We start from the raw sequence: 14,262 nt of genomic DNA on the forward strand, positions 1-14,262 counted from the left end.
TGAAAAGCTGAGCACCCCGCGCTCCCAGCGCTTTCGTCCCCTCCCCCGTTCGCTCCTACCAATTCCTCCGCGCTGGCTCATCTCTATGGTTGGCAGTGCCTAGAGCGCCCCCACCGCTTCTCCCGCGCCCGCACGTCGCTAGCGGAAGTGACGTCACTTCCGGGTCCCACCGCCTGCCGGGATCGAGGCGGAGCGGCGCGGGGCCGCCATGTCGACGTCGCTGGGCTCCAACACTTACAACCGGCAGAACTGGGAGGATGCGGTGAGCCCGGGGGGACCGTGCTGTGGGGCTGGGGACTGCGGGCAGGGCCGGGGCGACGCGATGGGCCCCCTAGGGCCGAGGGTGGCTTCTGCTGCAGAGCTGGGGAGCGCCGGCCTCGAGAACGTCCTTTGGGTTGGGTGTGTGTGTAAGGTGGGCGGTGAGAACAGGAGCGGCTGGCCTGCTGCGGTCCTTCAGCCATAAGGGCGTGGGTTGCGGCTTCTCACATGGCTCCTGTGCGCCGGTCCTGTGAGCACCTCGCTAAGTCAGGCTGGGTTCCCTCGGCAGGGTGAGCGCAGAGGGTGATTCCGGTGCCGTTGTGATGATTTGATTGCTCGGTGCACGTTTTCTTTCTTTTTCTCTGCTTAGGACTTCCCTATTCTGTGCCAGACGTGTCTTGGAGAAAACCCGTACATTCGCATGGTATGTGCTGGTGGCCTTGTGTCCTTCGTTGGGTGCTGATGGCTGTAGAACTGTTCGGTTTTGAGGGCTCAAGCAAGCTTGGGTGCAGGAGGGGATGCCGAGGACATGCACTCCTGGCTCGTTGGCGGTGCACTGCAGGGTTTAGTTCATGCCTTTGTTAAGTGCATCACATCGTGGTGGTTGGTGCAGGTGACAATAACTCAGTCAAAAAGCTGAGCAGGATGTCACAGTCTGATGTCTGGAGTGCAGGAAATACCAATAAAGCCAGTACCAGTAAATCATGTGACGTGGGAAGAAATATTAAATGGATGAGCACAATCTCTAAAACCTGCATAACATGAAAAGGAGCTAGAACCGTCTTACAAAGGCTGCTGACAGTAATTTAAATCCTGCTTTGTTGACCATGGTTTAATACATCCAGGATGAGTCAGGCCATTCTATGCTGCTTTTCTCAGAGCTCCGTCCAGTTACATAGGGCGTACCTTTAGATTATCTTTGCCTTGCGTTTCCTTTCTCCAAGTTTGCTGAGAGCTGTTATATTTTTATGGAACGTGACTTTATAGTCCGTATAGATATTTAAAAAATGCTTTGTTTTGGTGTGTTTCTTTTATGCACTTACATCATTTCAATTAAAAATAGTATTAATAACCTGTTTCATGATTGTTTTTCTTTGGTATGTGAGGTGGAGCTCATAATACTTTGTTTTAATGAGTGCTTGTAAAACAAAAATAGGTTGAGAGTTTCTTAGATTTTTTTTTGGTCCTGTTTGCCAGGCAAGAGAGATTCTGCTTAAGCACCAAAAGTAGAGGTGAGCGAGTCTAAATGCAGTATGATAAGAACAGGAACACTGTGCTATAAGTTCAGTGATGACATTTCATCATTCACTAATGATATTTTGATATTTCATATTTTCTTTTCTATTTATTTATTATATTTCAGACCAAAGAGAAATATGGAAAAGAATGCAAGGTATGTTCCTTGTCTTTTGAAGAACAAGCTTCTAAATTGGTGCACATCTGGGAGTAATGTGTGTTTAATGTTTTTTAAAACATCTGCTGCCTTCATGAAAGTGTTTATCTTGGCTGAAAGCTTAACATGTACATAACTACATGAAATTTTAGGTATATCATCTTCTCTGTGCTAGTTATTCTTGAATTGTAAAATTACTGCTAACAGAGTTAAGATTTGCTCACGCTTATGAAAATTATTAGATTTTGCTAAAGTATTTCATATTTTCTGCTGCAAGTTTGTTTTTACTGCTATGTGATGCAGAAGTAACTGGAGTTTAGGTTTTGCTGCGAATCTGTTATTTTTTGCCAGCTAATAATTTGTGTTAGCCATTGTACGAAGTAATACAGGTTTGTATCTGAGAGAGCAAGAATTATTTAGTGTTTTCTTGACGTGAGTTGTCCCTCTGCCCCTTTTATCAGTTGTCACCTGAGGCAGGGACGAGGTACGTGTTGAGATCTTGCTTCTGTTCCTCAAATATATGTGCAGCAGAAGCAGATGCATTTCTCCAACACATAACGTAGAGGGCAGTACTTTTTGTGTCAGTAAGCTCTCACTGGGCTTGCTGCTATTTCAGCGACCTCTCCATTTACACATAATTGGTAATTCATCTCTAATAGCTCCATGCTGACGTCATCTGGAATAAAAAATGAATTCCTTCCATTGAGTAGATCTGCTTTCAGCATTCAGGTTACTTTAATAACTCCAGACTTTCCCCAGACCTTCCAAAAGCTTTCTCCTGTCACAGTAAGGCAGCAAATAGCAATCAGCATTATCCTGAACTCTTGAACTTTTTTGCCTAGAACTTTGCTTAAGACTTCAATGAGGCTGGACGTGTTTGAGTTCCTGCATGGAAATGTAAAACTCAAAATGGCATCTTGGCTGTGGTGTGATAGCAGCTCAGTTGTCTGCTTTCTGTCTTTCAGATTTGTGCCAGGCCTTTCACAGTGTTTCGCTGGTGTCCTGGTGTTCGTATGCGTTTCAAGAAAACAGAAGTGTGCCAGACCTGCAGCAAGTTGAAGAATGTCTGTCAAACCTGTCTGCTTGACCTGGAATATGGTGTGTACCAAAAAGGGTCAGCTGAGAGAAGCAGCACTTCTGCTTGCTTCTGAAGTGAAAGCTTCTTTAAATCTGTGCATTAAATTGGAGTAGTTGTTTCCAGACTTTAAGTAGAGCAAGTCTTTGTGATCTGATCTCTTCTGAGATTCAGGGGCAGCTTGATGTGCTTGAGCAGGAGACAAATTATCTCTGCTTAACCTGAGTTGTTGTAATTATTTTTTTGCTCTTTCAGCTTGTGCTTCATAGGGTTTTTTGTTTGTTTAATTCTAGGTTTGCCTATTCAAGTCCGGGATGCAGGACTGTCCCTTAAGGATGAAATGCCTAAATCTGATGTCAATAAAGAGTACTACACCCAGAACATGGAACGAGAGGTAAGAAAGTGTCATTATGATTATGATCTCTGTGTATGGATGTGTACAGGGGAGGGAAGGGGGGTCAAACACACTTTCTCTGAAAAAGAATGACCTATGTCATCTTAAAATCATGTGTTTGTTTTCATTCTGCATTACTTGTCAGTATTGTGTGTGTATTTATAATAACTTGTCTGCCTTTTAACTGCTGTGTAGATAGCCAACTCTGATGGCACTAGACCAGTTGGTGCACTAGGAAAAGCTACTTCTACCAGTGACATGCTGCTGAAGCTGGCACGGACCACTCCTTACTATAAACGTAATCGTCCTCACATCTGTTCCTTCTGGGTAAAAGGGGAATGCAAGAGAGGAGAAGAATGTCCTTACAGGTACACACAATCTTAAGTATTTCTGTTCACCGTGGTCAGATACGCCTCCCCTTAGGGACTGAAGAACAGGAAGTGCTGCAGTGAGCAGGAGGTGCAACACTGTGATTGGAGCTGTGAAATTTGCAGTAAGGTGGCATGCAGCATCCGAATAAATCTTTGTTGTGACAGGCTCATTTGTGAGGGATTTGCTGCGTAGGTTTGTAGTGTTTTGCCAAAGCAGTGACTGCAGCTCTTCTCTTGCACAGTTCATTTCTTCCCATCGTGGCGTCAGTCCCCACAATCAGAGGTCTTTGTATTTGAACAAGAGGCCATTTGAAATCCAGCTCTTATGTTTTGTAGTATTGAATGCTTGGCTGTCAGAAGTGCCATTCATTCTGAACTCCAGGCAGTTCTGCCAATAGCATGTTGGTAGCCCCGGTCTGACTTCTTCGGGCTTTTTGTTCCAGTTTGACATCTTTCTGTGAGCAGGGTTAAGCATATAAGCAACCAGATGGTGTTTAGAGGGGAAAGTAGTGGATGAAGTCATGTAAGCTGCAGCTGTGACGGGCATTAAGAAACACTTTGTTTGCTGAACCCCAGGCATGAGAAACCTACGGATCCAGACGATCCTCTGGCTGATCAGAATATCAAAGATCGTTACTATGGAATTAATGATCCTGTAGCTGATAAGCTTCTGAAACGAGCATCGACCATGCCTCGACTGGACCCTCCTGATGATAAGACTATCACTACGCTGTATGTTGGAGGGCTTGGAGATACTATCACTGAATCAGATCTCAGGTGTGTTGGTGCATTTGCTTGTATGCTTTATGCTTTGGTACTTCTCATCTTCAGGGGAGGAAATCTGTCCTTCAAGGGGGGGTTTGGGGGATGGAAACTGGCTTTCAGTTTTCTTTAATGGGGAACTTGTTCGTGGGCAAGTGCAGAGGAGTGCCAGCTTGTTGGAGAACAAATAAACAAGCACATTTCAAGAGCTTTGATTAAGAGAGAAATCTTAAAGATGAGTCATCTTTCTGAGTTCTTGGGGATAATGCGTTAACACTTCTTACAACAAATTCCATATTTTCTCTCTAGTTAGCTGCTGAGAAAAGCCCTAACCCTTATCCTATGCTAAAGTGTTTATTTTATTGTTCCATAACTACAAGGAAGAGCAAGTGGCTTGGTTTGTACTCACTGCTCCGAACTGGTGATGGAGAAAGGAAAGGATCCAAACATACCTATTTTATCACATTTAACTGCTGTGTATTCTGTGGCCAAGAGGAAAAGGGCTTCATACTCTCTTATCCTCCATGCAGAAATCACTTCTACCAGTTTGGGGAGATCCGGACAATAACAGTAGTGCAGAGGCAACAGTGTGCTTTCATCCAGTTTGCCACCCGGCAAGCTGCAGAAGTGGCTGCTGAGAAATCCTTCAACAAGCTCATTGTCAACGGTCGCAGGCTCAATGTCAAATGGGGAAGGTGAGTACTGGGAGTGACGTGGAGACACATTATCACTTTCTCAGTTGCCGTGTGTATGCTGTCCTCAGGGGCTTGATTCTCAAATAGACAGAACTATGTGGATCTTTATTTAGTTTATGTAATCTTGAGAGCTGGATTGGCTGTTAAGTTGAAGTAGGTAATGAGCTGTTACATAGCTGGAGTTCTCTTACAGTCTGTTTTTTTTTTTCTTCTTTTTTTCCCCAGCAATAGGATCTGGGTTCGAGATAACACAAGCTGCGTAGGGAGTTTGCTGGTTGAAGGTCACAGATGAGTTTCTGTGGTTGTGCTTCCTTTTTACGTCTTGTAAACAGTATTTGCATATTTGGTTCCAGCCACCTCTGAGTAATTTTTGTTCATTTCTGGCCTGCAGCAGTGGATCTAATTGATGAAATGTGAAACTATCGCAGTGTATCTCCTTACCTTGCCTTTTCTCATCCTTGTCCTCAAACTTTTGTCCGTTTTTTAGGTCCCAGGCAGCAAGAGGTAAAGAGAAGGACAAGGAAGGTACTACAGAATCCGGGATAAAGCTGGAGCCAGTTCCAGGACTTCCCGGAGGTAAGGGAGTAGTTTTCATCCCTGAAGCTGACCTGCCTCCATGGGAAGGGCTGGAGTTAAACCTCTGCAAGCAATATCAGCTCAGGGCAGTAGAGGCACTGGTGAGCCCAAAGCAGTTACTGACAGTAGGTTTGCGGCAGATCGATCTGGAATGGGAAGTGAGCTTTGTCTAGAAGCAAATTCTTGCTGAAAAAAAGGTTGTTCATGTGATGGGTGAATTAAAGTTACTCGGCTCCAAGATACTGGTAGCACAGACTGTTCAAAGCTTGATTCATGTTTTTGTAATTAGTTGAGTGTTGTGTGAAGGAAAAAAACAAAGCTGGCTTCTGGTGGATAAAAATGGGGGGGTGTTCAGCAGTTCTTCCACAAGGGCACACTGATTGTTTCTCCTCCCTGAAGGAAGATGCTTCTGCAGCTCTTGCTTGAGTATTTGGGATTTCCATAACCACAGTGTGTTTAGTTTTTGTTGTCGTATCCTGCAGCCCTCCCACCACCTCCAGCTGCAGAAGAAGAGGCTTCTGCAAATTACTTCAATCTACCTCCAAGTGGCCCTCCAGCCGTGGTTAACATTGCCCTGCCACCACCTCCTGGCATTGCTCCACCACCACCTCCAGGTACTTAATTCTCCTCTTCAAATGAAGATGTGTAAATTGGTGTTCCAGCACGGAGGGCTAGAGATGTAGTCCTTCTTGCTCAGTTGGACTGTAACACTGATTTTCCTCATCCCTGATCATGCAATCTAAAACAATTGTATGAAATGAGCTGTCAGCACAGTTTGATTAAACTGAGCTGCCTGTTGTGGTATGTATTCACTTTCAAATTTTCAGGCATGTCAGAGATCTCTGTTACTGGTATTCGGATCTACTCAGGGTATTTGCTGACTGTGTACATGGTGCATTAACCTGAACATCAAAGGGTAATTCTGCAGCTGGTTGAATGCCAGCCTGTGTTTGGCTGTGTCTGTATCTGTCTGAAGACAAGTCTTTTTGTGGGGCATCGTGCCTTGTGGACGTAGTTGCTCCACAGCTGAGTAGAAAACAATTTAGATTGACCTTAGACACACGTGCCAGTCCCCCACCAGCTTTTATCTGTGACTAAGGATGCGTATTGTTTAAGGATTGCTCCCAGCTTTACTGAAAAGAGAGGAGGGGTTTTGAAGACTTGAGGAATCGTGGGACTCTCTGACATGCAGCGGTTAGCCAGGTGTTTTCCATCACTACATTCAAACAGCAGTAAGTCCACACTCAGTGTTCTGTTGCTTTGTCTGAACGTGACAACTTTTTTTTCTGCAGGTTTTGGACCACACATGTTCCACGCCATGGGGCCACCGCCTCCCTTCATGAGAGCCCCAGGCCCCATTCACTACCCATCTCAAGATCCCCAGAGGATGGGTGCCCACGCAGGAAAGCACAGCAGCCCCTAGCACGTCGTGCCACCCTTGTCATTTAACTAAATGTTATTTTCTAGTTACCATGGTAGTGCCGTATGTTGAGCTGTGGGTGAACTAGAGGAGCCTTATTTCCCTGCTTGCAGACACTGGGCAAGCTGAGCTCTGTGTCACTGTTAGCTAATCAGATCGTTAAGACATCCCAGATCTTTCATTTAGTGTATAGGGGTGGGGTGGGAGGGGGGCAGAAAGGACTGTCAGGTGGGTCTGGGGATCAGATGTACCAGAATTACAGTGCTGTTAGTGTATCCCATTTGCACACTTTTGAAATAAACTTCTGGAAAAACCAGACCAAACCCTTTTCAAGCCCATTTGGTATCTTCAGTGTGAACATTATGGACTGTTCAAATGTGATGAGACTTCTCTACGTCAGTTAAGTAATGACTTGTTATTCTAATTAGGTATTAATCATGTAGTATTAAGCCAGGACAGAATAAGAGCTGAAAAACAAGCTTATCACATGTGCCAAACTCATGGCTTTGCCTTACAAGTGCCACAGAATTGCTTCCTTTTTTTTTTTCACTTAAGAAGCTTTTGGTGCATTATTTCTAATCCTACGTGTCCTGAGCAAGATAAGCAGCAAGCAGCCTGATGGTAGTGCAGGTGTGACCTGAAGTGACAGGTGAGCACTTTTAACCTAATGAAGGTCCCCAGAGGTTGGGCTTCTGCACCCCCTGCAGCTGTCAGCAGCAAAGTACAGCTGCAAACTTGTCCTGTGTATTTTCAGAGCATGTTTCAGGCTTCTAAGGGTTTTAGATGCAGTCTTGAACTGTGAGATGGATACAGTATGTTTCTGATTTGATAGGACATGAAACCCTTCTTTTCTTTTTTCCTGCAGTCATAGCATTTGTCTAGGAGCAATTGTGTCTTCCATGGAGCCTGCAGTTGAATAAGATGTATGGGCACATGGCTAGAGAATTTTAAGATGATATGTATGTCTGCTGCTTGTAATGGATCTGTGGACATTTCTCTGTAAAGCAAAACACGATGGGACCTGTTCTGAAGCCTCGTTTGCTTGTTTAAAAAAAAAATACATTAAAATATGTGAATTTTTCAGTACTTTGCTTTGACCCTGGAGCAGGGTGCCTGAGGACTTTGATTTTATTCAACTGCCACCAAAGCAGCTACAGAGCGTGCTGTAACAGTGAATACACTTCTAGTTCTCCATACTGACCTGTAGCACCCAGTGGCACTGGGCACTGATTCTGCTGAAGGCATGTGGTGCTGATAGAGGCACAGCTGGGGCACAGCCTGCACTTCCCTGGAGAAAGGGCTGAGCTTTGGGCAGAGGTCAGGACTTCGGGGCTCATCAGCTGAGAGGCAGCCCAAGGCAGTGCTGGGGGAGGCTGGGGCATGTTGGTGGGTCAGGAGGGCTGCACTGCCTGCTGCTGCTGCTCTGGCCCCAGGGTTCCAGTGAGGGCCCATGAGCACTGCAGACAGAACTCGGTCAAGCTTTACATGATGGCAATTAATTTATTTTCTAACCAAATCCTCAGAGGTAAGCATTTTGTTCAGCTGATGGAAAAAGGGAAGAGAGGTGGGTTTAGAACAGGCCAGAAGTTGTGCATTGTGAGTTTATAATGTTAAAGGAATAGACGTTTTTTCGTCCCGTTTGCTTATCCCCTTGTGCTTCTGTGGGAAAAACAGAAATGCAAGTTTCCTGCCTGTATGATGTGTTGCTGCAGCAGAACTCTTGTTTGGGATTTCCTCTACGCATCCATCTGTATAGGATCAAAAATATATTTTATAAGTGAGGCAGCTGTTAGCTGCATCTTACACCAAAATTTACTTGTCTGGTTTAACCACGGTGTAGGAAAAAAAACCACTTTTATCCCAATGCTCCTTTTATCACAGGGTTAAATAAAGGTGACATTAAGAACTTGACAAAAGCAGTTGTAGAAAGCATTACAGCTTTTTGTTGGCGCTCAGCAGGACTTTTCAGGTGCTCTGGATGGCCGTGCTGGGTACTGTTAGCTGCATGTCCCACTGCCTGTCACTGCTGGAAAAGTTCCTGTAGTCAAATCCTCACTGCTGATACATTATGGAGAGGCCCAGGGTTGCTGTAGGGGCACAGCTGTGCTGCTGTTCCTCCCCATGGATGCTGGAGCTACTCAGACACCCTGGCAGTAGCATTCAGATCTGTGACCCGTGCAGCTCTGCAGTGTGTCTAGTCCAGCAGGGCCTGATCCTTACTCACCAGCTGTATGAGGCCAAGCTGACAGAAGTTGATTGAAGAGCTTAAGTTGATCTTAAGGCATGCAGACAGGAGGAAGGAGAAGAAAATAACACTCGTAGCTAAGGTGTTATCTTAAGGAAAAGGCGCAAATTTCCAACTCTTGACCTTTTCCTCGTCTCCAGGCTGTGCTGTACGTGTGTTGGTAAACAAGCAGGTCACCGGTTCATCATTTGCTTTTGCTGTCCAGCCAAGCCCCACGTAACTGCATTTAACATGCCAGTGCCTCTGGTGACTTGTTCTGCTGTGTTTGTCAGCGCTCGCCTCCTCTCGCGGTCCTGAGCAGAACGGCAGATGAAGAGTTGTCCTTAAGATGGAATTTCTCTGCAAAGACACCACCTGTCAGAGCAGCTCTTGTGTGTCAGCAAGCAGTGAGGCTGCTCGGTGCGTTGCAGCTGGTGGTCCTGCCATTTTCCAAAGCACGGGGGAGAGAACAGCCTGTTCAGGATTTTTGTGTGGTGACGGTGATGGGAGCTCGCAGGGATCTCCTTGCATCAGCGATGAGAACTTGGCTGCTCAGCTTAGCACTAAACGTCCTTGTGACGGTGACTGGCGTGGGGAGAATTCAAAATGGTCCCAGACTTGAGCTTGTTCAAATCCCATAGAAAAGAATGACAACGCGAGACCACTAGCTTGACTTTCACCAAGTGCCAGGCAGGAAGATTTCAGCCCCTCTCCCCTGCTGTGCAAAGTACGGTTCACTCTAGCGAGAAAAGCATCCGTGGCGATGGGGAAGGGAGCGTGGGTGCTACAGCTCATCACTCTCAGGCAGAACTCGTGCCCAGCCTTGAGGGACTCTGTTGAAGTTGGGTCTGCGGGAGATCACCTCCAGAATGCTCAGGTCCAGTTCGGCAGGGGGCACGTAGAAGAGGTCGCTGAGCTGGGCTTTGTCAAACGGGGTGGGAGTCCTGTGGCACAAGAAAGGGTGAATTAGCACAGCATATAGATGGTGTGCGTGTTCTGAAAGCAACGCATAAAGCAGGTCTGGGAGCCTTAATTCAACAAGCCCAGCAGTACAGCAGTAGCTTCCCAGGATCCCTCACACTCTGCTTGCTCAGCAGTGTACAGAGTGAAGCTGCACTCAAGTTTGGGCAGGCCAGGGTAGTGCTTCTTGGTGTGTGAGTGCTCATGGCTGTACCGGGCAGGGAGGCAGCCTGCTGGTGCCTTTACCAGTCTGTTTTCATGAGATGTGAAAAGGGATTAGATTAAGAGAGACCCTCTGGACTACAGAGAGCAGCTTGTTCACAGCTAATGTGTTCTGCAGGGGCTGAGGCTCCTCATGCCGCCTCCTGATTGCTCTAGCACATGTTCAGGCAAATGGCTTTCTCCTGGCCCTCGTTCCACCTCGCCTTCTGGGACAGCTCTCGAGCTATGACTAACAGGAGGAGCAGTGCAGGGGCAAAGAGCTGTCATCCCTTCTGGAGAAATGTCGAAAGGGAGCGGGGTGAGCAGTGCCAGCCCCCAGAAAGCCAAGAATGTTGGGTTTGGAAAGCCACGCTGGGGCTCATCTATCAATAAGGCAGAGCTGGGACTGTTTGCTTTGGGTGAACATCAGCAACGTGACACTGTTTTGCAACAGCGTCCTAGGGAGAAATAAGAGGGGAAAGGTAACTGAGAGGCTGGTCGGAAGCTGTCCCTGTCCCATGAAGAGAGTCACTTTCAGAGCTTTGTTTTCACTCTCTCTTAAGGTAGCAAACTTGAGCAAGCTGGCTGAAGGTCCGTGCTTCACAGCATGAAAGCTGAGAAGAAATCAGTCTGCTTTAAAGCAGTTGCTGTTGAGATGGTGAACTTTGCCTTGCCCTGTGACACATGTGAGCTGTGCTGGGATTCACCAAGCTCTAGGCCAGGCTGCTGGCTTCTCGCTGGCTGCTCTGTTCCAAAAAGCATGTTTTTCTGCAGTTTGGTATTTGATGAACTGAGAAGTGATTTAAAAGCCAACAGCTTGGAAGATCATGACAAGCCCAAGTTGAAAGCAGATTGGCTCTTGAATCTTCATGCCTCAGTGAAGAATTAGAGGAGGTGGTGAGAGGCTTGGTGTTAAATTAGCATCAATCTGTATTAAATAACAGTTCAAGGCTTTAAATAGAAAGGCAGCGTGTGAGAGGGGAGAAGTGGTGCAGGGTAAAGCATCATTCAGAAACATGCCCTTGCTCGAGTCTCTGTCCGTAAATAAATACTGAGGCAGGAAGATGGGTAAATGCTGAAAGGAAAGAGCCAAGTGTTTACAGCAGCTCCCTGCTGTTACTGCACCACAGCACTGGAGGTGAATAGCTGGGAAGCTGTGGGCTGCTTCTACCACCTGAATGGCCACCAAATGCCTTTCCTGGTAGTTTTTCCTTGGCAGTGCCCATTCCAGGTGCTAACCTTGCCCCTGGTGTAACTGGGAGGCACGCAGGGGACACAGCAGCTGAGCTTTGCTGGAAGCAGCTACAGAGCACAGAGCTTGCCAGGCTGAGCCACCAGCAGCATGCCTGGAGCCTTCTGTCCCAAACAGGTGTTTGGAAAGGAGCTGGTGACCTCTTAGCACCTTGTGAGGAGATTAACCTTTGCACCCCTGTGCTTCCAGCAGCTGTTTGGCTACCTTAAGAAAATTAGGAGGGAGATTTGGTGCTGCCTGTGCCACTCCTCCACCCAGCTCGGAGCTGAGTCTGACAGAGAACATCAGAGTACCCTTCTCCAGGAATGAGAACAAGCCCTTCAAGCTTCAGCAGGTGTCCCTGAGGGTACCCGATAGGATGGATGGATGGATGGATGGATGGATGGATGGATGGATGGATGGATGGATGGAGGTGCCCCAGGCTGGGGGTTGCCCACACCTCGGCCAGCCTTACCTGTTGAAGTTTACGAAATCCCCATGTGGGAGTTTCATGGGCAGCCGGTTCTCACTGCCCACATCCTTGTCCTTGTCACCCACGTGCCCATGCCACGGGGAGCGGTAGCCCTTGGGAATGGCGGTGACATTGAACTTCTCTGGGGGCACCTCTTTGAGAGGGGTTGAGTACCCTGTGGGGAGGGGGTTACATACGTATAAAAACACTGCTATATTTATATATCCATACATCCTGGGGCTGTGTGGCAACACTGGCTTTCTGCAGACTCCAGGGCACGTGCAGAGCTTGTGGAATATCTGGGATGAGGAGGACCCCTTCACTCCTGGGTGGGGGCTGTCCTCCATGGGCAGGGAGGGAGGGAAGGGAAAGCACAGCACTCAAATCACATCTTCTGAGGGACAGACTGTGATGCACTGCCCACCTGCCCTATAGCACTGCATGGAGATCACAACTGGGTCAGATCTGGGATGCAAGCTTACCTGGCGCCAGAGAATCTGGATTGAGGACTTTGATCATGTGCAAGACTTTTTCTGTCTTCTTGGGCACCTCGGGAGGCCCACCATGGGGTGACACTGCCACATGCAGCTCGGAGTGAAAACTCTGCTGGCCCTCAGCGTTCCCAACCTGTGGGCGAAAGGGTTGGGGGCTCAGCCTGCCCAGCTGCCCAAAATGAGGGAGCGAGGGATGCAAGCAGGAACACTTTGATGCTATCTTTGATGCTGTCAACTCACTGTCCACTCGTTGGCTGCTCCTTCTCCTCTCTCGGTGCCATGTGAGCCAGCCGGCCCTGGGGGCTGCAAGAAAGAGAGGACGGGGCTCAGAGCTGTGCTGCCATCCCCTTGCTGTGAGTGGGATGCTGGACCACGCTGTGCACCCAGCCCACTGAGCCACCTCCTGCAAAGGCTGCAAGAGGTGGGGGACACCACCCCACCCGGAGCCAGGCACACACCTTCCTGTAACCACTGGGGTGCTCGAAGACAAAGCGCTGCATCCGCTTCTGCCGCTGCTGGAAGAGCTGAGAGCCACGGTTGGTGCTCAGGGAGAGCTCCTCCAGCATCACATCCTGTGGTGTGCTCACCTTCTTGCCCAGGTCCAGCTGGGGTGCTGAGGATGTGAGGGGTGAGCACAGATGAGGACCTTGTTGTGAGGATGGGGGTTGCTATCGGGGTTGGCAGTGTGTGTGTCCTCTGCTTACCATCTCCAGGATCCGGTTTCATGATGGTCATCGCCTGCTGCCACACTCCTGGGGCAGAGCTGTGGGATGAGAATGACTGCAAGAGAAAGGTGGCCCTGGGTGATGGCTGGGCATGGGAAGCTGCTCCCCTCAGCAGCACTGGAAATGCTCAGAGCCCCGGGGATGCCCTACATGTGAGTAGAGCTGCGTTTTTGTGTGCCCAGCCCAATCTTTGCGTCTGTCACCCTTCCTTCTCACCGCAACCAGAACCCCCTTGGGAAGCCTGGAGTCATCCTGTGTCTGATTTCCTTTTTGTCTTCCTTTAGGGCAGAAATATGCCCAGCACTGCCTGCAGCAAGGCGTCCTTACCCCTGAGCCCCACTGGGAGCAGTACTGTGGGACCTGGCTGCTCCCACCCTTCGCCTCAGCAGAACTATTTTCAGCTGCTGGCCGCAGGAGCTGCAACTCTGACCCCTCAGGGTGAGGAACTGAGGAGCCCAGCCTGTGTGGTGAGTGGGGATTCAGGCTGTCACCTTCCCCTAGGAGTCCTGGGCAGCTCCGGGTCCCCCCAGGCTGTGGCTGCGTGGTGCATGGCAAAGTGGTTCTTTGCCAGCTCTGGCTCCGACGTTGCCCATCCTCAGCTGGCAGCAGCATGGAGGAACAGGGAACAGCTCATTCCTCTGCAAACCTTGTCCTGGTCCTGTCTGCGTCCCATTAGGGGGACCACACCAGGACCCCGAGGCTGGGCTGTCCTCGATCCTTGTGCACCCACCCGTCCCTTGGCCCGAGCGCGGCACCTCAATCCCCTACCTGGCCAGAGGATTCCTTGTAGTAGCAGGAGCTGAGGATGCCCTGTGGTTGCGCTGTGCACAAAGACACAGTGTGGCTTCAGCCAGCAGTGTTGGGTGGCCCCAGCTGGCACCCTGAGCTTCTGCAGCTCGCCCCGTGCTGGGCTTTGGCCGGGATGCCGAGGTCCGGCTGCGGAGCAACGGTTATTTCTGGCTGAGAAAGGGGCGGAGCGGGGCTGACCCTCGGGGACAGGGATGGTGCCAC

The 14,262-nt window shown here is 48.7% G+C and overlaps 2 protein-coding genes across 2 annotated transcripts; one reads left to right on the forward strand and one right to left on the reverse strand.

Moving 5' to 3' along the window:
• Positions 1-133: 133 nt before the first annotated feature.
• RBM22 (RNA binding motif protein 22) lies at positions 134-7,272 on the forward strand. Its single transcript, XM_003210404.5, has 11 exons — positions 134-262; positions 629-682; positions 1,622-1,651; positions 2,617-2,749; positions 3,020-3,120; positions 3,316-3,488; positions 4,068-4,268; positions 4,784-4,948; positions 5,436-5,524; positions 6,007-6,138; positions 6,817-7,272. The coding sequence occupies exons 1-11, from the start codon at positions 209-211 to the stop codon at positions 6,945-6,947; spliced, it is 1,263 nt and encodes a 420-aa protein (XP_003210452.1). The 5' UTR covers positions 134-208; the 3' UTR covers positions 6,948-7,272.
• MYOZ3 (myozenin 3) lies at positions 7,137-14,246 on the reverse strand. Its single transcript, XM_010719146.4, has 7 exons — positions 14,020-14,246; positions 13,231-13,306; positions 12,985-13,139; positions 12,767-12,829; positions 12,515-12,659; positions 12,036-12,207; positions 7,137-10,112 (listed from the first exon to the last, which is right to left on the reverse strand). The coding sequence occupies exons 2-7, from the start codon at positions 13,259-13,261 to the stop codon at positions 9,953-9,955; spliced, it is 726 nt and encodes a 241-aa protein (XP_010717448.2). The 5' UTR covers positions 13,262-13,306; positions 14,020-14,246; the 3' UTR covers positions 7,137-9,952.
• Between the last annotated feature and the right edge of the window lie 16 nt (positions 14,247-14,262).

Source organism: Meleagris gallopavo, chromosome 15 (assembly GCF_905368555.1).
Source record: "Meleagris gallopavo chromosome 15, MGAL_WU_HG_1.1, whole genome shotgun sequence".
In the NCBI taxonomy this organism is placed as follows: domain Eukaryota; kingdom Metazoa; phylum Chordata; class Aves; order Galliformes; family Phasianidae; genus Meleagris; species Meleagris gallopavo.